This window comes from Gorilla gorilla, chromosome 22 (genome assembly GCF_029281585.2).
Source record: "Gorilla gorilla gorilla isolate KB3781 chromosome 22, NHGRI_mGorGor1-v2.1_pri, whole genome shotgun sequence".
NCBI classification, from domain to species: Eukaryota; Metazoa; Chordata; class Mammalia; order Primates; family Hominidae; genus Gorilla; species Gorilla gorilla.
The window spans coordinates 27,847,869-27,875,550 of record NC_073246.2 but is presented as its reverse complement, the minus strand read 5'-3'; the positions used below and the strand labels follow the sequence as shown (position 1 = coordinate 27,875,550).

General features: G+C 39.1%; 1 protein-coding gene and 1 non-coding gene across 7 annotated transcripts in view; both read left to right on the top strand.

Annotated features, from left to right (window-relative positions):
* APP (amyloid beta precursor protein) overlaps positions 1-27,682 on the top strand; it is a 284,040-nt gene that overhangs the window by 204,437 nt on the left and 51,921 nt on the right. For all 6 annotated transcript variants that reach the window (XM_004062633.5, XM_004062636.5, XM_004062637.5 and 3 more), the window contains 2 exons: positions 10,086-10,214; positions 11,137-11,236. In XM_004062633.5, coding sequence (XP_004062681.1) covers positions 10,086-10,214; positions 11,137-11,236 — 229 coding nt within the window. The remainder of the gene's footprint in view (positions 1-10,085; positions 10,215-11,136; positions 11,237-27,682) is intronic.
* On the top strand, positions 22,977-23,078 carry LOC129529400 (U6 spliceosomal RNA). Its single transcript, XR_008674890.1, has one exon. It is a non-coding gene; the product is annotated as a U6 spliceosomal RNA (small nuclear RNA).

Here is a 27,682-nt window from a genome sequence, read left to right as displayed (position 1 = left end):
TCTTTGAGAATGAAAATGTATTATGAAAATATAAATATTTAGTTTTTGTAGACAAATAGCACATTATTTAAAGATCCAGTAGTTATTCACCTGCCTGGTATGATTGATAGAGAACAGATGGGTAACAAAGAATCCTCACCCTGGAAACATGTACGCATACACACGCAAACACAATCTTGCATAAGCTTTAAGGGGTTCATTCATTTTGTGAAGGTTGACCATGGATACCAGTTTAAAGATGCTAGGTGATGTTTGGATTTTAAGTATCATCACCTTGAGTTTCCTTATATAAATGTTTTAAAATCAACAAAATCTCAGAATTTCTAATAGGTCATAACACTGCCTAGGTATGGGAAGAGGAGAGGGTAAAATTAAAAGAAATGCAAATGTACTTTTCTTTGAATAGGCTAACCAGTTAGAGGATGTATGAAGCAGGACCGCCATAGTCCAAGTATGAATATGCAAAATTAAAGCAGATTGCTGTAAATCTCTCTTAAAAAGTCAAGAATATGTCACAGTTGGCATTTTTCGGATGATCAGACCATTTGACAAATCTTTGCAAGGGTCCGAGTTAGTTGAACATATCTTTTGCTTATGATTTCAGCAACACTGTGCGCTTTGCCTTGTGGGTTGTATTACTAATTCTGTTCATCATTAAGGGCTTATACATGTTTCACTGTTTGACTAAACAAAGCTCGAAGACATACAAGTCCAAACATTTTCTGTCCTTTCTGTATTCCCAGGTCAGAAGATCTTAGCTCTTTATCCATTCTGTGCTAGAGTTTGTCTGAAAGCATGAATCATGGGGTTGTTTTGGGTGCTAAATTTCAGTTCTGTATGCTGCCTTCACTAATTTATGACTGTGGTCTGAAGAACCAAAATAAATTATTTCTGAGAACTAGCAAAATACCCTGGAAAAAATTTATGAAACCTACCAGATTTGTAAAAAGGTCAGCCATGCGCGGTGGCTCATGCCTGTAATCCCAGCACTTTGGGAGGCCAAGGCGGGTGGATCACCTGAGGTCGGGAGTTCAAGACCAGCCTGACCAACATGGAGAAACCCTGTCTCTACTAAAAATACAAAATTAGCTGGGCATGGTGGCGCATGCCTGTAATCCCAGCTACTCGGGAGGCTGAGGCAGGAGAATCGCTTGAACCCAGGTTGCAGTGAGAGGAGATCACCCCATTGTACTCCAGCCTGTATAACAAGAGTGAAACTCCGTCTCAGAAAAAAAAGAAAAAAGAAAAAAGGTCACTAACTGATGAGAGAATTAAAACCACTCCTATTTTCTACCTTTTATACTATAAACTCCTGTCTTTACTTCCCAGGTTTGCCATCTTTATAACCTGTAACTAGGAGCAAGTGATTTAATAAAGGGATTCCTCCTATTCCGTCTGCAAATTGGAGTTAATTTTTCTCCTCTCTGCAATTTCTGTTGTTCTAGCTTTTGTTAGCCATAATTAGAAAATCAAAAGGATTCATTGAAAGTTGAGACAAAATTGTGAAGTAGGAAGATGTCTTCCTCCGTAAGAGGAGAAAGATTGTTAGGGGAAGTACATGGAGGCTTTGGTGACACGTCCCTATGAGGAAGTGATCTGCTTCCACGGGAAGGAGAGAACAGATGATAGATGACTCCTAGATGCTCCTGCGTCATGTTCAGTACAAAATCAGAGCCGCATCAGCAAACCGGATACCCTGGGAAGGAACATTGGGATAACTCCTTGGCCATAAACAAAAGTTTTGCTCTGGCCTTATGAACTAAGTGGATTAATAGAGATTAGTTGTTCAATATCCTTCCATCTAATGCATCCATATTGTTAAAACTTAAGAAACACCAAAGGGGGAGAGTGTGAGAATCTACTGCCATTTTCTCCATTGCTTCATTCAAGACTCCTGTGTCCACCTTGGCATGGGATTATCATTTGCCCTTTTATACTCACCTTAAACTACAAAGATCATTTGTTTGCCTTTCTGAAGGAAGGAAGGTAGATAAATTTTGCAGTAGACTTTAAAAATTTAGCTCAACTCCTGGCATTAAAGACAATAAAGGTTGTGATTCAGAGGTTCCCGTGGCAGTTTCCCCAAATGTTACGTTTAACTAAGATCATCTCAAGCACAGAGAGACTTAACTCTCTAAAGTGTGATTTTTAAACCTGCACACGGAAATTTTCTACATTTTATATGCTCAAGATTTCTTGAAATCCAGGGTGTAAAACTGTGAAAATAATAGTTCTGAACCTATTTATGAAAGCAGGAGAGAATTGCTTTGTTCAGTTTTGGAAACCACCAGGGTGCAATTTAATGCTCCAGGAGAGGGTTTTCTGTGACCTGGAAAGGTTGGGGTGATTCCCGTACAGTGAGTCATTTACTTCTTTCTTGGCAGGATTATGCCCAGGGCTTTTAAACGCTCTTGTCACTTCACTGCCTTCCATAAGAAACGGGTTTAAGGCACAAGTGTCTATTATGATAAGATGCCAGATTTCTAGATCAAGCATAAAGCTATGGAGTGGGACAATAGGACTTAATAATTTTAGTACACTTCCCACGTGAACTGTCAAGTAATAAGCTACATATTCAGACGTGACTGGCATTGAGTCATCCTGCCATTAGTCAAATGTATGAGACTTTTCCCAAGTCCCAGCAACACCAAATTTGAGAAATCGTATAAAAGAAAAATGAAAAAGTAAATACATCTAAGAAATGGGGAAATTAATAAAAAATGTACTAGCACCAGGGGCGGTGGCTCACATCTGTAATCCCAACACTTTGAGAGGCCGAGGCAGGTGGATCACCTGAGGTCAGGAGTTTGAGACCAGCCTATCCAACATAGTGAAACCCATCTCTACTAAAAATACAAAAATTAGGTCGGTGTGAGGGTGCACGCCTGTAATCCCAGCTGAACTCAGGAGGCTGGGGCAAGAGAATTGCTTGAACCCAGGAGGTGGAGGTTGCAGTGAGCTGAGGTGGAGGTGCACCACTGCACTCCAGCCTGGGCAACAGAGTGAGACTCCATCTCCAAAAACGTGTTAGCTTTTATCAGGAAAGGCCATTAAATTTTCTTCAATATTACCTACATCAATTTGACACCAAACTATAAGAACACAATATGTGAGATCTTTTGAAATTAATGAAACGAATCTTCTCTTTGAGACGAGTTTGTGCACGCTATGAAGTCCATTAAATATTTTCTGGGAAGAGTTCCCAGTTAAAACTACTTTCTAAAGTACCCAAGCACACTATATAGATACCTCAAGTAGGTTTATTAATATCAGTATTTCGGAGAAAATTGGGAAGGCCACTATTCTGAGTAGAGAGGTGTTTGTTTTCTACTTGAAGACTATGAAGGATATTCTGCACTACTGGGCCTATTTCTGAAATTGTATCTACCTGCAAGTTACTCATTAATTTAATTAACAAACATTTATTAGCAACCAAATTGTGGCAGGAACTGTGCCTAGAGGTAGAAATACATTACGCTCTTGTTTCCAGAGAGGAAAATGAGTAATGTTCTAAAATGTAAATCTTATGTTTCTCTTTCTTCTTGCTGTAAATGATGTCTAAGCCATTTCGGTGGTGCCTGTTCTTAATCCTTTAATAAATTATTTTGAATTATTTTTTAAAAGGCAGTGTGATTGTGAGGTGAGTTTAGTACAAATTAAAAAGTGTCACATCAGTTGCAAACAGACAGCACGTAATTATGAGCTAAACACTGTTTCAGAAACAGTAGTGACAATAAATAGGATTCGGTATAATTAGTCCTCCTGGGACAGATCTCTTCCTCTGTTCTTTGCCATATATTTTAATAATGAGATTAGCCATCTAATGCCAATATAACCAGACTGTAGTATTAATACACAGGAAAATTATTGCTAGTAACAGAAGATTTAAAGACGTGAGGGTGATCCGGATTATATGCCTGCAGGTTAAAAAAAAAATGTTTCTTAAACTCTCTTTATCAATATCCTTTTCGTGAGCCACTGAATTCTTTTGTTTTTCTGATCATATGGATAACCCATCTTAAGTATGAATATTGTGACAATAGTAATAGTAATAGCAATTACTTTAAGAGAATATGTTTCTATAGAGATAACAGAGGGGTTTTTCCCTACCATTCCTGTATGAAGGTTTCTGTGTTTTTAATTAAAATTTTAAGAAATTCATCTTTGTCTTAGCATAATAAAATAAACCTCACTAGACAATCAGGAGACCTTGTTATTCTTAGATACATTATTATAACCCAAGAAATAACAAACGTTAAGCCTGGAGGATTTGTATTTTGGCCAAAAGTTGTGAGGGCAATTATTTATTTATTTGAATGAAATATGCATGAATCATATATCAAAAGGAGGGAGGTCTTTTTTTTAACCTAAACAAAAATATACAAGTATAAGGAACTGTTACCTATGTGAACCCAGCAAATCTAAGACAGGTCTCAGTTAATTTAGAAAGTTTATTTTGCCCAGGTTGAGGATGCACCTGTGACACGGCCTCAGGAAGTCCTGATGACATGTGCCCAAGGTGGTTGGGGCACAGCTTAGTATTATGCATTTTAGGGAGACATGAGGCATCAATCAATACATATAAGAAGTACATTGGTTTGGTCTGGAAAGGCGAGACAGCTTGAAACAAAAAGCAGGAAGACTCGAAGTGGGGAGGGGCCTTCTAGGTCAGAGATAGGTGAGATGAACAGTTGCATTCTTTTGAGTTTCTGATTAGCCTCTCCAGGGTAGACAATCAGGGTGATTGGCTCTAAGCAGTTCCCAGCTAGACTTTTCCCTTTAGCTTAGTGATTTGGGGGCCCCAAGAATTATTTTCTTTTTACACCTGTGTTTTTTCTTTCTTAACTAGAAATAGTATTTGTTTCTGAGGGATAGAGATAACTACCATTTTATTTGGTATGATTTATTTGCCTACTGTCCAACAAAGAAGGTAATCTGATTTTGTTTTCATTTCCAAGCATGATTCCTAGAGATGTGTTTAGGTGGCCAAATCAATGAAGCAGAACCCTGTAATTCATTTATTGGGAGATATCCTAAGGTCTTCCTGAGTTATCTGATGTTCCCAGGCTTTGCTTATCCAATAGGCATTAGGAAGAAAAGGCTTGTGTTTATGTAGATGCACACACAATGCGCATCTCAGCTCACATAAACAGTGAAGGGGTTTCCCAGGTCTCATTATCCCTGGAGGAGCTGAGGCCTGGGGAGTCCTCAGAGCCTCCTTTGCTACTCTGTTATTGTGGCAGGCCAAATCTCACTAATGCAGGCCTCTGTAACAGCTGTTTCGGTACTTGACTGAGTGGTTCAGTTAAATACTAAAAGCCAAAAAAAGCCAGCGCCCTTATACAAAGGCTGGAATGTAACAAAAGCCCACCAAGAGTTTTGCCTAGGCCTTTCCTGGCAAAACCAAAGAATTCTTAACAGGACCCATTTAGGATTAACAAGTTTTACTGGGAGTCTGAAGAAACTCTCCAGGCCTCCACGAACAAGTTTACTGGAGGTCTGAAGGAACTCCCCAAACCTCCCTGATTTAGCAGGAGACAAGATAAGAGTAATCACCCCAGCACCTAGACCCATTTAGATTAAGTAAATTTACTGAGACTCCAGAGGAAGGTCTTCAGGACTCAGACCTTAGTTATGGATTAAAAGAAGTTAATCACTTATGTCATGAGATGAATGCACACTTACACGTAGACATATAGCTTAGAAGGCATATAAGTTCTGGAAAACTTTGTAATTTTGAGTTGGTCTGGCACTAATTTCCAGGCCATCTCCCTGTAAAAGGTTACAGAAATAAAAACTCTCTTCCTCCCAGTTCATCTGCATCTCGTTATTGGGCCATGAGATATAGTAGCCCAACCCTCAGTTCAGTCCGGGAACATTATTATCAAACTGGGGATTTTCAGGATAAGTTAGGAATATATTTTGAAGGAGAATGGCAGTATTAAATGAGATCAGCAATTGAAAACATGCGAATACATTCACCATTTAATTACCCATCTCAATAGAAGATAAGGATGAATTTAGCACTAGAAACCATGAATGTCACAAAAGCCTAACTTTAATACCTTGAATCACTTTCCAGTAATCCTGATCCTTTATCCACATTGATAGAGGACATTCATATCTTGCTCTTTCTTCTCCCCACACATTAGCTTAATAATTAGCTAAATAATTTTATGCATTAGCTAAAGAATAATGGAACTCCAGAAACCAGGACAGTAATTGAGAGACTGAACAAGCTAAATCTGAACCTTCTGCACAATTAAAGGAGCTGATGTTAGCATGGCCCACAGAATATTACCTGCACTTGTAAGAACTAGAAAGTCAGGCAAGTACTCCTGGAACAGACTGTCTTTTCTAACCATGCACTTATTTCTTTGATTTTAACTTTGTTTTTGTTTGTTTGTTTTTGAGACGGAGTCTCGTCCTGTCGCCCAGGCTGTAGTGCAGTGGTGGAATTTCAGGTCACTGCAAGCTCCGCCTCCCAGGTTCAAACAATTCTCCTGCCTCAGCCTCCCCAGTAGCTGGGACTACAGGCGCCCACCACCATGCCTTGCTAATTTTTGTATTTTTAGTAGAGATGGGGTTTCACCATGTTGGCCAGGTTGGTCTGGAACTCCTGACCTCGTGACCTGCCCGCCTCGGCCTCCCAAAGTGCTGGGATTACAGGCGTGAGCCACGGAGCCTGGCCTGTTTTTAACTTCGTAAGTTGCTTTGTAGAACTATCTTAAACTTGGTCCATTTTAGATTCTCCTTGAAGGGCCAGATCACAAAGTGATTAGGAGAAGAGGCTCTGGAGCCAGACAGTGAGACTAACCCATTCTCAATCTAACACTAACTAGCTGTGTAACCATGGGCCAGGGATGTAGCCTATGTAACCACAATCTCCTTTGTGCTTCATGCCTCACCAGTAAGGTGCGGAGAGCTGCTATGACTCTGTCATAGGGCTGAGACGAAGATTTGATGAGTTACCAGCAAAAAGCATTTAATATACTGTCTCATTCAGAAGCAGTCAATACACATTGAACTCCTATTACTTAGAGGAAAGAAAGGGGTTGATGATTTACAGATAAGGCCTGAGTGAAAGAAATAAATGTGTATTGAGTATCAGCAATGGACTACGCATCATTCTGGGTAACTATCACTGAACACATTTAATCTGCAAATACTATCTGAAAGATACTGCCATCTGAATTGCATAGGTGGGAAAAGTCAAGGCTTTTGTGCTTATTTTTAAATGTATGTTAACATGAATAATTAATTGGCCAAGCGTAGTGGCTCACGCCTGTAATCCTAGCACTTTGGGAGGCCAAGGCGGGCAGATCACGAGGTCAGGAGATGGAGACCATCCTGGCTAACATGGTGAAACCCCGGTCTCTACTAAAAATACAAAGAAATTAGCTGAGCATGGTGGCACGTGCCTGTAGTCCCAGCTACTCAGGAGACTGAGGCAGGAGAATCACTTGAACCCAGGAGGCGGAGGTTGCAGTGAGCCAAGATCGCGCCACTGCACTCCAGCCTGGGAGACAGGGCGAGATTCTGTCTCAAAGAATAATAATAATAATAATTAGTGGGAATATATGCTGTTTGTTGTGATAGGAGAAGAAAAAGGGAGATCCAGATATTGGTCATCAGAAATGACCTGCACCTTCTCTAAATTGAAATTTAGCTTGAAGTAGTAATGCCAAGGCCAGCCTGGGGCCATAGCATCCTGGTGTACCTGCTTGTTGGTGACAGTCCTTTTAGGACAAAATATCTTACAAAAACATTCATAGGTGACTAACTGGAAAAAAAGAAGTTATGATGAAAAGCAATTCTTACTGTTTTTTGTTTGTTTGTTTGTTTTAAAAGACAGGCTGTTATTCTCTTTCCCAGGCTTGAGTACAGTCGTGCAATCAGGGCTCACTACAGCCTCAACCTTCTGGGTTCAAACAGTCCTCCTGACTAAGCTTCCCAAGTAGCTGGAACTGCAGGCATGTGTCACTGCACCTAGCTAATTTTTAAAATTTTCTTGTAGAGACAGGTTCTTGTAATGTTGTCCAGGCTGGTCTCAAACTCTTGGCTGCAAGTGATCCTCCTGCCTCAGACTCCCAAAGCAGTCCTTACTTTTTTAGTTGAAGTGCTTTTTTTTTTTTCTTATTTAAACTCTTTAAAGAAAAATTCATCCCATTTTCTTCAAAACAATAAATCCTTTACAAGGGAGAAAAATGAAATAGAGCAACTAAGAAAGCATCCATGAAGGCCAGGAAGGAACATCATGATTAAATGCGATTAGTCACAGCCCCTTCTGTCTCCAGTCTTGGATGAATAATGGTAACAGAACTAGAGAGATTTCTAAGACCTTGGTGCTTAATAACAAGCAAGCATCGAGGGTGGTTGTGCAAGATCCTGATCACACAACTCTGCATATCAAATATCCTTCACAATCAACAAGAGTCAGCCTTTAATCTCTGATGTTTTCAAATGTTCTTTTTTTTAATTCACATGTATAACCTATCCTCTTTTCAATATATAGAGATACAGCTTATCAGTCATTACCTCTTTTACTACTTTTCTTCTGAGATTTAAAAGGTCATCCTCTGATTTGTAAATTCAACCAGATTTCACAGTTCAGATGAGAGTTGTAATGATAAGTTGCCAAGAACTGTTGCAAGCTGTGATGTCTGTCTTTCTGGGGATTATGGAGAAGCACATTTCTTTTGGGAAAAAAGAAAGAAGGCAGATGAGCCCAAGTTGTTTTATTTTTATTGTGTATATGTATTTGTTTTCTCAAGTACAGTAGCATGGCCTCTGTGGCAGGCATTCACCAAGCAAATACAGAGCACCCTCTGGGTCAAGCACTATGTTATTGGGGTTCCAAATAAAGAAAAAAGACCAAATCCAGCCCTATGGATCTCACATTAAAGAGGGGAGTAAGAATCATAGATAATTTAATGAGTTAGGTACATTAAAGGGGATTTGCACAGTATTTCATAGGAGCACAGAAAAAGGGTACCTCGTTCCACCTGAGATGGCAGGGAGATGGCTCCTAAGTTAACTAAGCAAAAGGGGAAGGAGAGGCACATCCCATAGGATATGGATAACACAACAAAAGCCCCATTACCACCTGCCCCACCACCACACACACCATCTCTGGAATAAATTTTGTACCTTCCAACTGGTTTTCAGGGTACTCATGACACATGGGTTAATAATAGCTAGGTTTGCCCAAATGACCAAAATTCTATTCCCGACATGAATTTTCACAACTGGTTTTTTTGTTTGTTTGTTTTAATGAAGAAGAAATGTGTGTTTTTGGAAATCATCTTACAAGATCATGTAGTGGAATGCATATAGTGATGAAATTGTTGAAGACCAGGGAATCTTTGTCCTTAGTTTTTATTAGGATGGATGTTTTCAGGTAAAACTAAAATAAAAATGAAATGGAACCAATTAGAAAGAAAATAGGAGCACTTAAGACGAAATGTAATTGTTGCTGAAAGAATTAGACTCTGATAGCTTAGAAAGAACTTAATTAAATTTCAGAGTAAAATAAATACAGTTTAGCAATGGCCTTTCTCCTAGAAAAATATAATGTCTCTTACAGTTCAGTTACTCCTTGGCTTACAAAATAGTGGTTAAATTTCCTGTTTTTCTCATTTTGATTTCGTATATTACATGTTACTGGTGATGGGATTATCTGTGTGACATTACCTCTGGTCTTCAGAATGTACACGTAGCAATGTAGTCTCACATATGCCCCTTGGGTGGGAAAAGAGAAGGACCTAACTTAACCTGACAGACCTCAAATCTGTTCTCTTTCTATAGCAGAGTACTCCTAGTTAAAAAGAAAATGTTGAGTAAGGAGGACAGTCATCATATATGTCGAGAATGTTAAATGCTCTTGTGGAAGTGAAAAGCAGCCGATCTAAGTAATTACCTATTAAGAAAGGAGTAGGAGAAATGTTTAGAAGGGAGACCTGAAAAAAGATGATTCACAGTGCGTTCATATGACCGGATGCATTAGTGGAACCTCTAACCCAACGCCAATGGAAGAAGCAGTGTTTTGCACAAACTTGAAAAAGTTTTTCATTTTCCTCCCACAGCCTCGTCACGTGTTCAATATGCTAAAGAAGTATGTCCGCGCAGAACAGAAGGACAGACAGCACACCCTAAAGCATTTCGAGCATGTGCGCATGGTGGATCCCAAGAAAGCTGCTCAGATCCGGTCCCAGGTAAGCGTGGGGTATAATCATCTTCTGCAGCTTTGACAATCCAGGATTCTTGCTTCTTGGGTTGGTGACAGGATCCCAGGCATTCTCCGAGCACCTATAGGTGTTTTCCCTATGGCAAGAGCTCTTTAACTTCTGGTAAATTCTAAAAGCTTGTCTTAGAGCAATATGTGGTTTGGCATTTTCTGAGTTATGAAAATAACAAATGTAAAAATCTTAGTAGTCTACTGCTAACTGGTTGCTAAGGAACTGATTAAAACCAATGACTAAAATGAGAAAAACAAAAGTTGTATAAACTAAAATCTTGAAAACTGGTTCAACTGAAGTATGGCAGGCAATCATAAACCTACTGCAATGTTGAGATTTAATGTGAGCCTAAATGAAGCCCAGTAATAATGTATTTTATACTCCCCGGTTCCCAAAGGCTGAAAACTGGGATCTACCTTAGGAAATGTGAAATTTTACATTTTCTTGAATGAAAGAGTTAAATATATATAGCATGAAATAGCCAATCAAATTGAAATACGTTGTTTTCTAGGGGGAAATTTGCAAAGAAATGTATTTAGGGCATCAGGGTCTGTTTAGAGAGCCTCAGTATTAGGAATCAGAGCTGGCAGAGGTAGCCTTTTTAATTGGCTGTTATAAGCATACAAGATAATGGTAAGTTTAAAGATAAGTCTTAAACCTGAGCTCAAAAGTTAGAGAACAGAAATAGGAGAACAAGAAAAATAAAGTTGCCCTTTTAGTTAAACCTTTTAACAGTAGCAGTGTTTGTCAGTTTTATTTTGGAAGTTTGTATCTACCTGCAGTGCTTGGTAAGAAAAATAACCTGGGTGACAGAACGAGACTCCGTCTCAAAAAAAAAGAAAAAGAACCATTCCTACCCCAGACATTGTTGACCTGGAGTTGTCATCCTTTGATGCAGGTTATGACACACCTCCGTGTGATTTACGAGCGCATGAATCAGTCTCTCTCCCTGCTCTACAACGTGCCTGCAGTGGCCGAGGAGATTCAGGATGAAGTTGGTAAGTAAGCTGTTCTTTTGATGCTGCACATGGACATGTATTTTCCCCCAGAGGAAAATTGAGGAAGTGAGTTATCTGTTTGAGGAATATGGAAGTTAATAGAACAGGTTGCCTTTTACGATGAAACTGTCAGGATGGAACTAGCTTTCTAGCCTTAGCAATTGAATCAGTTCTTACCTCTCCATACTTGTAAGACTGGAGGAATGTCGCCTGACTTAGGGTATAGTTTTGTAATAATTGGACACTTGTTATTGAATTATACATGGCAGCATTTTTTCTAATTTGCCCAATCTTGTTATGGCTCTCAAATTATGATGCTTTGGTACTTTACAATTAATGGGGAAAAAAACTCATTCTTCATCTTTTGAGTGTCACGATTGTTCCATCTTACAAATGAAAAAGCTCAAACTTAAAATTTGAGTAACTTACTGGCCTGTGTCACATGCATTATAAGTAGCACAGCCAAAACACGTAACTGTGACTTCTGACTTTGAGGTTATTGTTATATTCAGTAAGTCACAATTCTCTTTGATGGCTGAGCAGGGAAGCCATGAGTGTTCTCTGAACCACATCATTGTTTAAACTTAAAAGATAGTGGGCTATTAAACTTATATTCTGAAATAATTATTCTCTCACAAGAACTTGGAAAAATAGTACAGAGAGGTCCCATGCATCCATCACCCACATGCCTCACCAGTGACATCTTACATAACTATAGTCCATTATCAAAACCAGGAAACTGACCTTGTGTGCCCACTGTCTTTTATGTCCCTAGTTTTCCTAATAACTTTCCTAATGACTAATGATTTCATTTAAGGTCTCATTTCTGTTTTTCTTGGAAAGGGAATAAAATATCACATGAATCTCTGTCAGCTGCCAAAATGCCCATAACTGTTTAACTTACTTCACAAAGGTACATAGATGACGATTATGTTAGTGCATCTTTCAATATAAGCGTATGTACCTATACTGGAGATTTAGTGTGTAGTCTACCAACATATAAGCAGTATGTGTCTGGCATATCCTTCCCCATAAAGAATCCTACCCTTTGTTAATTGGGTTGGAAATAGATACAGGTTATCATCTGGAATCAGAGCACCCAGGATGTTGTAGACGGATGTACCCATTACAGTATGTCTGACTTTGAAGTGCCTGAAACATCGCTCAAGGGAACAGCTGGCCCTCACTTTTTCCATTTTATGCCAGTGTTATTCTGCTCCTTCTTTCCTGATTTATGTGGCCTTGTAAATATTGTTTGTATTGCTGTGAAATATTTGGCATGTGTCAGGTGATGATGTTCTGTTCAGTACTGCACATTAATGGACGGAATCTGAAATTATACTTTGAGCTACATAACTTGCAGAAGAAACTTCATATGTCAGGGAGGTGCAGTGTCCCAGCACTTTGGGAGGCCAAGGTGAGCAGATCACCTGAGGCCAGGAGTTCGAAACCAGCCTGGCCAACATGGTGAAACCCCCTCTCTATTTAAAAAAGAAAAGAAAAAAAGCAGCTTCATAGTGTGCCAAGCTTTTGTTCAGAAGGAGCAACTCAGTGTTGAGCAAGAATTTATGAAGATAGTGGAGGTGGAGTTTTTAGTCTACACCATGAATTGAGAACAGAGATTTCCAATTAATTTTTCACTGTATCAAGTTTCTTTAGCAAACAAATATACTTTTCAGGTATACTTGGAGAATAGACATCAGTAAGGAACCTTTAAAATACTGTGTATTAAATAAGTGTAAAGAAGTTCTCCAAAAAGTTGTAGAAGGTACAAAATGAAATAATTTATCAGTCTTAATGAACTGAAGCTAAAATCTTCTAGAAAACATGGTTTTTTTGTTTGTTTGTTTGTTTTTTACAGCTATCTTAAGCCTATTTTCACATGTGACTTCAGTTGAAGTGGCATAGGTAATAACTATAGGGAAATAAGCCATTGCAAAGGACTAAAAAGTTGATGACCAATATTCCACCCTCACCCAGCAATTATTGTTGACTCTTTATAATTAAATTATTAGAACTTTTTATTTGGCACTATACTACTGAAAACATTAGCCACTAATTAGTCACACTTCCACAGAACAGATGGTGGTTCAGATATCTTGAATATTACGAAATGCCCAAGAATAGGGCAGCACAATAAACTTCAAATCTCAGTACCAGGGAGGATATTTAGATAATTAGTATCATGGAATCTTTTTCTGTAAAAAGAAAAAAAAAAACAGCCATTAGGTTGGATTAAGAACATATTAGGGGGTGCAGCACACCAACATGGCACATGTATACATATGTAACAGACCTGCACGTTGTGCACATGTACCCTCAAAGTATAATAAAAATAAAGAACATATTACGTATATGCTCTTAATGTGTGTGTGTGCATATGTGTGTGTGTGTGTGTGTGTGTAATATGCTCTCAATCCACCCATTAGTTGGGTTTTTTTAAGTAATGACATATATATCATTCTAAATATACCAGATGCCACATTCTGAAAGATAATCTTTTTTAAAAACCTTTCATTTGGAATCCGGGGTGCTTCCATTTTTAAATGACTGTTCTCTATAGAAAGAGAAGTTTGCAATAATGAACCCTGTACACTATCTGAGCTGCTAGTGTCAAAGCTACAGAAGTGGTTTGCTGGGGAGAATAGCTTTTCTGGGTTGAACCTAGTTGTCATCTATAGTCCTTTTTCATTTGAAGGAACATTTAAAACAATACGTCCCTTTTTAGTAGGAATATAGTTGAAACTTCAAGATTGGCCAGGGGTGCTAATTGCTTAAGCCAAATGTTATTAGAGGTTCCTCATGTTATTCTTTTTACTTTTGTATGTGTTTGAAATTTCTCATAATAAAAAGTGTTGCTTTTAGCTTACTTTCTAAATAGGTTCTTCATAGATTTTTTTTTCCAGGTTATGTCTTGTAGTCATTCTAATATTCTCTGATTAAATGCTTTGTCATTAGTCTGAGTTGCATTTATTTGCTATTTCTGTATATAATCAAATTTTAGATTTGGAGTCAGTTCAATACAAATAGCATACTAAAATTCAGAGACACTGGCAAAAGGAGAAAATTTTAAAGTCCCTAAAAATGCATGCCTTTTGTATAGAAGTTTGTGCTTATAAATACAAGCAATTAGGATGTGCTTAATGCAGTCAAACATCTGTAGAGAGATACAATGGTTTAATTAAATAATGGTAACAGGTGCTTTACGGATAAGAGGTTTTCACCAGTCTGGGGAACTGCCAGTATCTTTAGTGAGAGAGGTATATCTGCTTCAGTAAATTATGCTTCCAATTAGAATTCTCTTTTATGGGTGAAAATGAGGAAGAATGGAGTCATGCTGAGAAGAAGGAATGCTATCGGTGAAGGGGAAAATTGACATTAAATTTGTGAGCAGTAAATTGTGACCAGAGCATAGGGTTCATCATGCTTGTGAGTAGTTCTGGCCCTGGCCCTTGTATCTTCCATTGTGCTTCCCTGAGGCATCCTGTCTGTTCATGCTACTTTCCCTCTAACTTCAGTGAATCCCAAATTCATGGGTCTAGCCACAGCCAGCGTACTGAATCCCAGTGCCATATTCCAGACCCCAAATATCCCATGTGCCTCTGAACCTGCAATCAATGTGTATAAGACTCATGTCCTTCTGGAAATTTACTTGTTTTACACACTCTATTCTGAGTTCTCTTGGTTGGCCTAAACTATCCATGATGCCTTCCTCTCCCTCACCCATTATTTCTTATTAGTTGCAAGTCCTGTATATTCGGCCTTCTGTGTTCATGTGAAATCTCTGCACATCCACTACTTACCTGAGATCCTGTCCTCTCATCAGTGTCATTAGACTCCCAGCCAGTCACCCTACCTCTTATCTCACATTGACCCCTCCCACTTCAGTTCCTCCTTTTCGGAACTATGCAAGTTCCCTTAAAAACAAAAGACAAAACAAAAGAAACAGCTGCAGGCCTGCGGCGGCGGGGGTGGATCACCTGAGGTCAGGAATTCAAGACCAGCGTGGCCAACATGGTGAAACACCATCTCTACTAAAAATAGAAAGATTAGCCAGGCATGGTGGCAGGCATCTGTAATCCCAGTTACTCAGGAGGCTGAGGCAGGAGAATCACTTGAACTCGGGAGGCAGAGGTTGCAGTGAGCCAAGATTGCACTATTGCACTCCAGCCTGGGCGTCAAGAGTGAAACTCTGTCTCCAAAAAAAAAAAAAGGAAAAAAAAAAAAGCTGCTTGTGGTTTTTCCTTGCTTGAAAAGTTGCACCTTTGAAGATTCAAGTAAAATGCCCAAGTCCTATAAACCCTTTCTAATTTGCATAGAGAACGGAGAAAAGAGCTGGCATTTGAGTGACAACCATGTAACCAACTAATGAGTGCCTCTTTGTGATAATGCTGATGGTCACGTTCTTTCTTTATGAATGTTCCCAGTTGAGGTACAGGACCGCCATATAGAGACGTGGCAGTGGCTGGTGGTTTAGGGTAAGAGTGGAGACTGATAATTTATTCTACATCCCACTCAAGGAGCCAAGCCCTCTGGCATTGTGCATACCCACTGGAAGTGGGGCTTTCTTGCATTTCACACAAAGGCAGCATATGGGCTAGTGAAGATACTGGGAAATTCAGTGATAGCATCCCCAGTTTACAGTTGAAGAAATTGAACCTTGAACCTAAGAGAGTTTACCAACTGGCCCAGCCCAGATAGTAAAGTGATGAAAGTGGGGTGGAAGCCAAGACCTGCCAGAAGTCCAAAATCTGTGTTCTTTCTGCTGCCTATTTTCCTCTCTGAAGTGGAATTTTCCCCTACTTAACCTCAATGTGAAAGCACTGGGTATCCACCTCCAATACCATATTCTAACTTGGAGTAAATTATTTGTTTATATCTCTACTAACCCTCCATCCTGTGAACTCTTCCAGATATATGTTGGTCATCCTTGCCTCCTCAAGATCCAGCAAGGACCCTGGTACTTTTTAGATATTAGTAATTATAAATATAAGGTTGAAGCCAGTCCCCAGGATAAAAAGGCAGATGCTCCTTAACTTGGACTGATGAAGTGGGCTCCTCCGTAACCCTAAAGACCTGACCAAAACTCCTTCCTTGACATCTAGCATAAGCACCACACAAAAGAAATTTCTTTCCTAGGCCACAGCATCCTCTAAAGCTGTGATTGATCAAGCTAACTAAATGGATGTGGTTGGCCAAGATAACAAAGCATAAATCAGGGTTCTGAAGACCGTTATTAATAAAATTTTACAACATGGTCCTTCTTTGTACCATGACCCTCCGCTATTTGGTCATCTACTTGATTTAATTATGCTGTCCTGTTTGACCGCCAACCACAGTCTGAAGCTATCCACGTGACAAATAAGTGTGAATTTTCAAGTGTCCTGTTGTGTTATAAAAGGCCCGTGTTTTATTTTATAATTTCATATTTTTTTCATTCAATTTTAATTATTATGTGCAAGTTCCCAGGCTCAGTCATTTATTAATGTTTTTATTTTTAAAAAAGTTATTTTCAGGCAGATTATGAAGATTTCTTGCAAAGAATGGCCTCAGGCATTGTTTGTATAGAGATAAAATCTCCTCTCTTTTAAATCACTATGTAGGTCTTCATTAATATTTTTTCATTCAACAAACGATGGAATCATTATTTCAGTGAAACTATGGCTCCTCTTCAATGTTCATATTCTGCTTTAATTATTTATTAATCCTTCAAAAGGGCAGAATCCCTTCATCCTTTCAACCTTTGCTTTGTCAAATTGTTATTTAAAAATGATTGGTGTTTTTTTGTCCTTTGTAATCTTCCTTAAATCTCTGCTAAAAGGATTCTATTCTACTCTTTGTATTAGCACTGAGGTTATTTATCAAAGTGTGCTTCTCTTTGCAGCTACCTCAAGGCTAAAAATGTAGCTCTTCAGAGATGGCTGTTTTACGGAATGCTATAATAACCAATTTATGAGAAAGGCAGTAGGAAATAAAGAGGGAACAAAGGCATAATTGTTTCATACCCATTTTTTTCTTCTAGCATTCAAAATTAATAAAAACATGAATTATTATAAACCAGATGCGGGAAAGATCTCTGGCTGAATAAATCCATAGTGAATGGGGCAGGATTGAAAGATGTGGCGGGGAATCAAGAAATTCGCAATAATGAAAGGATGCTTATTTTTTATTACAATTTTACTGTGGCCTCTTGATAAAATGTTCCACTCTTCAGGAAAAATGCAGCATGGTTATTTCAAAGACAGTGTTTCCATATTCTGTTTCTAATAAGCCTGTTGATTTGGGGGTTTAGTGAGTCCAAAGTAGACTAGGTTTAAAATAGAATATTTATAGCACTTCCCAGTCCAACAAAATAGAAATTTAATGCTATTGAGAATTTCAAGTATCCTTATGTGTAATTGTTAGTCAAGGATGAATATCAAAAAAAAATCATAAAAGCAAATACAGAGCTGTCACTTTGTTCTTATAAGAACATAGGTGTGACTTTGTTTTTCATAAGAAATGACTTAAATGTATATAGATTTAATGGTTTACAGCTGACTTAAGTATTTGGACATAAGAACTTTTTTTTTTTTTTTTGAGATGGAGTCTTGCTCAGTCACCCAGGCTGGAGTGCAGTGGCGCGATCTCGGCTCACTGCAACCTCCGCCTCCCGGGTTCAAGTGATTCTCCTGCCTCAGCCTCCCAAGTAGCTGAGACTACAGACATGTGCCACCACACCTGGCTAATTTTTTTTGTATTTTTAGTAGATACAGGGTTTCACCATGTTGGCCAAGCTGGTCTCGAACTCCTGATCTCAGGTGGTCTGCCCATCTTGGCCCCCCAAAGTGCTGGGAATACAGGCGTGAGCCCCCACATCTGGCCAAGAACATTTATACATGTTATCAACAACCAAAGTCTTGTTCCCCCATTGGTTTCATAATAGTCTCAGAGCCCCTTATTCATATTTTCCCTAGTGTTATTAACTAACAGACATGAGGCCTGTAAGTTTAGCTGCCTGTGTCTAAATGTATATCTTTGACCCAAGACAATTTCTCTTTCAAAATAGAACCACTCATTTATAAATGAAAATGCTTTGTCAAATGAATGGCAAAGTACAGTATACTATTAAGACAGCCTCCTAGTTTTCTGACATTTGGACTGCCATGTTGAAATGTCTCCACACAGCAAGATACAAATGTGTGAATGCCAGTACACTTCATACCTTAGGTCCCCAACTGGTCTGACTGCAGACTTGAGGTTACAGACCTCAGGTGTCGAACTCACCCATAGTGGTGGTTAGTAGAGTGCTTTGTATACATTTAGCTCTCTATGCCTTTTTTGGTTGCGATATTAGGTAAGCTGTCTTTTTCTTGCTTTGGAGTTTAATTATGGAATCTGTAAATATAATGCATATGTCATCCAGATGATCTGTGGAAGTCATTGATAATGACCTTTAAAAATTTAAAAATTCACATGTAATACAGCATCCGTTTTCCTGATTGATTTTTATAGTTTTACCATTGGCAAACAGATACTTTCTTTTATGTATTTCTACTCCATAATTTTAGGAAAAAGTAAATCCTTTTAGCTACATTAAGAAGAATACACTTTCTAGGAATAATGAATGTAAAAAAATGTTTCCTTTTTTAAAAAAAAAATTGCGTTCTCTACCATTCTGGCAGACAAATTGTTGACCTTAATATGTATAATTCAGTGCAGTATATTGATCTTGTTTATTGTGCTCCAAATGGATGTTGGCAGAAATTTGATGAATTAAATATCAACCACAGTGTTTTCTTCATGCGATTGCAATTGTTTGTTATGGATTATTTTGTTCAGTTCAAATAAATGATGTACGTTCAGATTCTTTGCCCATTTTTTTAATTGGGTTGTTTACCTTTCTTACTTTCTTAATTTTATTTTTATTTTTATTTTTGGAGACAGAGTCCCGCTCTGTCACCGGGGCTGAAGTGAAGCAGCATGATCTCAGTTCACTGCAACCTCCGCCTTATGGATTCAAGCGATTCTCGTGCCTCAGCCTCCCCAGTAGTTGGGATTACAGGCACACGCCACCACACCCAGCTAATTTTTGTATTTTTAGTAGAGACAGGGTTTTACCATGTTTCCCAGGCTGGTCTCAAACTCCTGAGCTCAGGCAACCTGCCCACCTCGGCCTTCCAAAGTGCTAGGATTACAGGCGTGAGCCACTGCACTCGGCCTGCCGTTATTATTGAGTTGTAAGAATTTTTATATATTCTGGATACTATTAAATTCTTATCAAATACATTATTTGGAAATATTTTACCCATTCTGTAGGTTGTATTTTCACTTCCTTAATAGGATCCTTTTGACACACAAAAATTTTCAATTTAGAAGTCCATTTTATTAGTTTTTTCTTTTGTGGCAGTTACTATGGTATGGTATCTAGGAAACCACTGTCCGAAACAAGGTTACAATGATTTATACCTGTTACCTTCTAAGAGTTTTGTAGTTTTAGCTCTTACAGTTAAATCTTTGATGCATTTTAATTTTCATGTATGGTGTGAGGTAGGGGTTTGACTTTATTCTTTTGCATATAAATATCCAGTGTCCCAGCACCATTTGTTGAAAAAGACTATTCTTGCCAGGTGCAGTGGCTCATACCTGTAATTCCAGCATTTTGGGAGGCCAAGGTGGGCAGATGACTTGAGCCCAGAAGTTTAAGACCAGAATGGGAAACATGGCAAGACCACATTTCTACAAAAAAATTATCCACGCATGATAGCATCTATTTGTAGTCCCAGCTACTCAGGAGGCTGAGGTGGGAGGATCTCCTGAGCCTGGGGTGGCTGAGGCTGCAGTGAGCCTTGATCACGCCACCTGGGCAATAGAGCAAGACCCTGTCTCAAAAAAAAAAAAAAAAAGGAAGAAAAAGACTATTATTTCCCCCATTGAATGGTCTTGGCACTATTACACAAAATCAATTGTCCATAGATAATATGGGTTTATTTCTTAATTCTTAGTTCTTTTCTTTGATCTGTGTGCTTGTGCTTACTGTAGTACCACACTGTTTTGATTATTGTAGCTTTGTAGTAAATTTAGAAATCAGCAAGTGTGAGTCCATTATCTTTGTTCTTCTTTTTCAATATTGCTTTGAGTATCTGGAGTCTCTTGCATTACAACATGAATTTTAAGATCTTCCTCACCCCCTGCCCCCACTACCATTTCTGCAAAAAAAAAAAAACAAAGTGCAGATTGCATTGGATCTGTAGATCATTTTGGGGAATATTTATATACAATGTTAATGAGGTTTTAAACAACACTTCTATCTACTAGAACTGATATTTGCTTCGAAATGATTCCACCTTGAGCCCCATTCAGGAACGTTAGTATTTTAGAAGTAGCAAGAGAACTGATTTAGCATGCTATCATCTTTTACTCCAAATTTTGGTGAGATTCCAGAGAAATTATTTGTGAGCTTTTCCTTAAGCCATGATGACTGACATGTCAGTAGTTTTTGTCTGTTTTTATGCCATTCTTTTATTTTTGTGCATGTGTGGGCACCTCAACCAAATGGATGGAGCCTGAGGCATGGTCTCCCACGCCAAAGTCTGCTGTTTCTTTTGATGATCCAATGCAGTTCCAAAGCTATTTTCTCTACTCACCAGCTCATTTGTATGGCCCTGTAATTTGAAACAAAATCTAAAAAGAAATCCGAATTAAAATGATTGGGAAGTGAAGTCAGACCACAGTGGTGGCTGTGGGACTACTTCCTGGCATGGAACACTAGAGCAGATGTGTCCTGCTTTTTTTGTAGAGTCTTGGGAACAACCAATGATTTTAGACTGGAACAAGGGCTGGTTATTCTGTTTTTCACAAGCATCTGCCTTCAAGGTTCATTTTTTTAAAAGAGGAGGGGAAAAAATCAGTGATGTTTGCCACCCTGAGTATGGAGATGAATCCAAATTGAGATTAATTTTGAAATATGTTTCCCGAATTTTGAGATTAATTTTGAAATATGTTTCCACAAACACTAACTGGGAATGACATGAGTTTGTTTCATGTGAGACAGAGTTTGGAAGGCATGTTAATTTGCTTCTTGGTGTTCAACTCAGAAACAAATTTTGCATGTATTTTCTGAGTAAGCACCATTATTAGTTAACAGTTTTCCTGCCGTATGCACTATGGGCTGCTTTAGAAAGTAAATCATAGAAGGTTAGTTATAATATCTCATCAAAAATAGTGGATCCATCTATTAACCGGTTCCAAGTTATGAGACGTGTCCAAAGGAATGTTGACTTGGTGTGCACCTAAACACTATTTGTGAAGAGGCTTTGGACTTCGAGCATGAAACGGGGTCAGAGGGTCAAGGCCAGGGCGTTACTTAATTTCAGCTCCTGTTGATGGATTCATTGACTTCAGATAGTGCGTTTAAAAAAGCCTGTTTAATGTGTTTGTCTTTTGATAATTATTATGTATTTACATATGCTCCTAAAAGCATGAGTTAAATCTTATTTCTTTGAAACAGTGCTTGGCAACAACTTGTATTGTCTTGTACATGCCCTTTGTGTCTTTGCTTTTGGTTTGGGGGGGCATTGAAATTTGTCTGCCCATCCCCTGAGGGCAGATATTGAGGTGTGGACCTATGTCTTCAGCTTCCTGTATAGCATTGAAGTTGCTATAGCTGCATGTTCTCTAAAATTTTTTTTTTTTTTTTTTTTGAGACGGAGTCTCGCTTTGTCACCCAGGCTGGAGTGCAGTGGCTCGACCTCGGCTCACTGAAAGCTCCGCCTCCCGGGTTCACGCCATTCTCCTGCCTCAGCCTCCCGAGTAGCTGGGACTACAGGCACCCGCCACCACGCCCGGCTAATTTTTTTGTATTTTTTAGTAGAGACGGGGTTTCACCGTGGTCTCGAACTCCTGACCTCGTGATCCGCCCGCCTCGGCCTCCCAAAGTGCTGGGATTACAAGCGTGAGCCACTGCGCCCGGCCCTCTAAAATTTTTATACATGCGATTTAATTGTTAAAGCTTATGATTTTTAAGTATGGTATTCTGATAGCAAATAGATTTTGTCAAATAAAAACTAACTTTATCATCACCACTGAGATATCACTAAGTATATGGCTTAGTTCTCAGTCACCACTTTCATTTGTAAGGAAGTCTTAGAAGTTTTCACAAGTGTATATATGATAGACTGGGCACAGTGGGTCACGCCTGTAATCCCAGCACTTTGGGAGGCCGAGTCAGGCAGGAGTTCGAGACCAACCTGGCCAACATGGCGAAACCCCGTCTCTACTAAAAATAAAAAAATTAGCCAGGCATGGTGGCACATGCCTGTAATCCCAGCTACTCGGGAGGCTGAGGTTGGAGAATTGAACCTAGGAGGCAGAGGCTGTAGTGAGCTGAGATCGTGCCACTTCACCATAGCCAGGGCAACAGAACAAGACTCCATCTCAAAAGAGAAAAAAAAAAAAGCTGGGCGCGGTGGCTCACGCCTGTAATCCCAGCACTTTGGGAGGCCGAGGTGGGCAGATCACCTGAGGTCAGGAGTTCGAGACCAGCCTCAACATGGAGAAACCCCGTCTCTACTAAAAATACAAAATTAGCCAGGCGTGGTGGTGCATGCCTGTAATCCCAGCTACTTAGGAGGCTGAGGCAGGAGAATTGCTTGAACCTGGGAGGCAGAGGTTGCGGTGAGCTGAGATCGCGCCATTGCACTCCGGCCTGGGCAACAAGAGCGAAACTCCATCTCAAAAAAAAGAAGTATATATATGATGCTTGCTTTAGCAGCACATATACTAAAATTAGAATGATTAAAGAGATTAACCTGGCCCCTGCGCAAGGATGACATGCAAATTTTCTAAAGTGTTTTATATGGAACTTTACTTACATGAGGTACCTAGGGTAGTAAATTCATAGATACAGAAAGTAGAATGCTGATTGCCAGGGGCTGAGAGGATAAGGGACTGTGGAGTTAGTGTTTAAAGGGCACAGAGGTTCAATTTGGCAATATTGAAAATAGTTCAGTGGGGAAGATGGATGGCCGTGATGCATCGTCCATCACATTGCACAGCATCGTGAACATACTTAATACCCTGAGCCTTACACTTAAAATGGTTAAAACAGTAAGATTTATGTTATATATATTTACCATGATAAATATATATATATATGTATATTCATATCATTTGCCGTTGTGAATAGCAAGGAGATTGAAGAAATAAGGACACAGGATCTTCAATAAATATGTATTAAATGCTTCCCATGTTCCACATTCTTTGTCATTGCCAGACACGTCACAGGTATAAGGGCCCAATCTTTGTTACTCAAATAATTTAGAATAATTTAGAATTTGCTTGGGGAGACTTTGGATAAACAGTTAAGAAGCTGTATCCATTAGGTGAAGGGACGTTGGTTGCTGCGTCTCGTAGCATTTGGTAGTCTCGTTAGACAACCGTTCCTACTCCTATCATTTGCTGAAATTTATTAGCGAAGGAAAGAATCTTAGTTTTCAGCTCGTTCAGCTGCATGATTTCATAGGCTCAGGAAAACCATGTAATATGCCCAAGGTCAGACGTGATGAATAAGACTAAAGACTGAATCCATTCCAGTGCCTCTGTGTCCAGTGATACTTAACTTACTGCTGTTGCCAAGTTAAACAAAACTGGGTTTGCAGAGCTGTTTACTCACCTTCAGCATCTTTTCATTGAAAATGCGGTAGATAGAAGAAATGTCCCTGTTTTAGCATTTGTACCTCAGTAATAAGATGCTTCCCAAGCTCAAAGACTCCACACCCTTAAATATGTAAGTCAGTGTTAAGATATTTAAAGAGAACATGAATATCAGCTACATTGTGCATGTTGCAGGATTTTTATATTATTTTGTATCTTCTGCTTAGAAGTCATAAGCCAGCCCATGAACCATGCCAACAAACATACCTTCTTCCATGTGATTATTGCAGCCTGATTTTTCAGTGCAGGACAAGCAAAGTTTTCTCTGAAAGCATGGGATAATAATTCTCAGCCAGGTCTTCGCCATTTGCAAGGGATCAGACATAAGAGTTTTTAGCTCTGTGGATGTTACAGGGGCTAACAGAGCCCCTGTTAGCAGATGGCATGTTAGTGGCCTGTTGCTGCTGGCTATTAAATCGTACACATTGGCCAGGCGCGGTCGGTCACACCAGTAATCCCAGCACTTTGGGAGGCCGAGGCGGACAGATCACAAGGTCAGGAGTTTGAGAGCAGCCTGACCAACATGGTGAAACCCCATCTCTACTAAAAATAAAAAACTAGGCAGGCATGGCGGCACGCGCCTATAATCCCAGCTACTCAGGAGGCTGAAGCAGGAGAATCACTTGAGCCCGGGAGGCGAAGGTTGCAGTGAGCCGAGATCACGCCACTGCACTCCAGCCTGGGCGACAGAGTGAGACTCCGTCTCAAAAATAAATAAATAAAAATATTAAAAGTAAATGATACACATCATGAGGTCATCTCCCAAGGCAGCAGAGAATTTTGCGTATTTTTTTCTTAGTTTATATTGTTGCAACAGAGTAATTCTTCTTGATCACAGACTTTGCTTTTTTGTTGTTGTTGTTTCTAAGTTTCACTTGATCCTCAAAATAACCTGAGACAGACAAAACAGATAGGTTTTCCCATTAATCTCCTTCATGAGTCTGACTTTGCCAGCCAGGCTGATCTTATATCCATAGCCCTGGATGCATTTATTTATGTTATTCCATCTGCCTATAATGCCCATCCCCAATCTTGGCCTATTACATGTGTCTAACATTACTTTGATGTGTACATGTCAGTGAATTACCACTTAACTGATTGTTAGCTTTTTGAGAGTATGTATCAAATCTCATGTGCATTTGTGTGTCCTGAAACAAATTATTAGGTATAAAGTATGTATTGCAAATACCATGCCCAGGGAATATTTCAGAGCTGTGGTTCTCCAAGTGTGGTCCTTAGTCTAGCAGCATCAGCATCGCCTGGCATCACCTGGGAACTTGTTGGAAAAGCACATTCCGTGATCCCACCCCTGACCTCCTGAATCAGCAAAGCTAGGGGTGGGGCTGAGCAATCTGTAGTTTATCAAGCTGTCCAGGTGACATTGATATATGCTAAACTTTGTGAATTACTGATTTAGAGACTAATCAGCTCATTAAAAAGTTAATGAATAGGTGAGGATCCATTGTAGCACCCCAGTAAGCCAGTTAGACTTACCTATGCTATTATCTTCTAAATTCACATTATACAAATTGTATGCCACAAAAACGTTTAAGGTGAAAACCCAAAAGGAATTGATGCATTGGATTAATTCACAAAAATACAACAGCTGCAATTCATAGAAAAAAATGCATGCATATCTGATAATTAGTTGTAGATTAAAAGGTGAACAACTTCTCATGATTAATACCAATGAAAATGTAATTTTTTAAAAATTATGGCCAATTGGTGGTTTTTTAAAAATCTGTTATGCCTTGTCATGATAAGGATAGGTGAAAAGGAACTTTCATAAACTATTGCTAAGTATATGGGTGAAACCTTTTAGACTATTTGGGTCTACCTAATAAATTAAAATGTTCGGTCTTTTCTAATTTTAGCACCATATTTCTACAGATACACTGGCATATCTGTGGAGAGGGGCACTTCTGCTTGTCACCTGATGTCCCTTACTACTACTCATATTTTTATAAGCATTATTACCTTTACAATCATGTTAAAGGGTAAATGATGTACAACAGACTCAGTTTCCCCTTCTCTGACTCCCATTTAGTTTACATCTCTTTTCTCTCTCTCATTTGGGGGCTCAATACCCTTAAGATTATAGAGAAATTGCAATGGGTAATGTTGACTGGAAATGCTAAATTTTAAGAAACTTGGGTGGAAATGGTTCAAGCCATCAGCTTAAACGATCAGTGAAAATGTCAGACATTCTCCGCTTTCTTCTTCCAAGATACTGTACTCTACTGTGGCCTTAGAGTTCTTAATTCCTATATAATTCAGATTAAAAAGGAAGGAGATGCTCCTAATATACCTTGCTGTTGTCCCCTCCTGTTCATTAGGGTAGCTGATGTCAGTCAAAATAAAGTCTAGAAATTCTTGAGTACTTTTTTTTGTAATATACTGAGAATGCTTCAAGGAAACTAACCAAATTTAAGTGTTTTAAGGATATTAACAGTAACAGGAGAGCCCCTCGATTTTCTGCTAAGAATCAACCTGAACAGTTTCCAGACTGCTGGTTGGCAATGTCAGTGTCATGAGAAAAACTGAAAAAATAAGAAACTTTAGAGAAAAAGAGGAATCAGTGCAGGCTAGGGGAATGAACTTGGTAATCCAGTAGTCTTTCCCTGCCAGCATTTTGATTTGATAAGCTAAGTGTCTGCTTTTTCTCATCCCTTTTTTTTTTGGCAGGAAACCAGTATTTTGACACTTGAATGCCTTCTTTCTATCTTAAGGGAGAAGCCTTCTTAAACTTGAAGTGTGAAGTAGTTCCTTCAGGTATAGGATGAAAAATTAAGTAGGACTATCTGTGAATTACTAAATCGCAACCATTAAAGAAACTAATGCCCTAATTAGCCTGTCTTTTGATAAATGTGGCATCCATATGTAAGTCTAATATTGTATGCAAATGTGAGACAGGTTTTACTTTCTAGATCTCTTTGATGTGAAAGGAAGAGCTGGCTTCCTGGCTTCCTTCCCATGTTCTGTATGGACCTGCCTTCATCCTGCTGCCAACAGCTCCTCAAGGGAACATGAAAGTGGAATTAAACCCTCCTGGTTTTCAGATTCAGAATCCTGGGTGATTAAGTGGCTTGATCAAAATCAGAAACGGTGAAAGTGCTAAAAATGGTCAAGGCCCAAGGAGTTCCTCATGTGTGGTCAAAAGCCTTTCAGAAATCAAAGTGCGTCTTTAAATACCTGGGGTGCAAAAATCAGATGTTTTTTATTTAAAGAAAAATAGATATATTAGAGCAGAATTGGGGGCCCTCTGTAGGAGCCTGAGTCTGGGTGTTTACTGTCGTCTAAGGCCTTGTTAATGTGGGCTTGAGGCTTCAGAATCCATGAACAGGGGAAGCTAGCGTCTCTCGCTGACTCCAGTCCTAGCTCGAGCTTTCCATACTGCCCTACGTGACTTCTGCACTTTTGTGCCATCAGCCAGTAGACAGAGAAAAGTATCTGGTATTTGTCGGTGTCTTCGGTTTAGCTGCTTTAAGTCTTTGGATGGAAAAGGCTGATTGTCATCCTGAAATCATTGTTTCCTAATGTGTAATTGGGGCCAAGTGAAGCACAGTAATTTAGAGGAATTCTAGTTAAAAATACAGATTCTTGGGCTCTACCTCAGACCTACAGAGATCTGCATTTTTCTTATCCCCCCAGGTGATCCTTTAAACATTCAGAGGTTTTTAAAACTCATGCTTATATGCAATAACAAAAATATAAGGATTCTTAGAAACTTGTTATATTTATATTTGTCTTGAA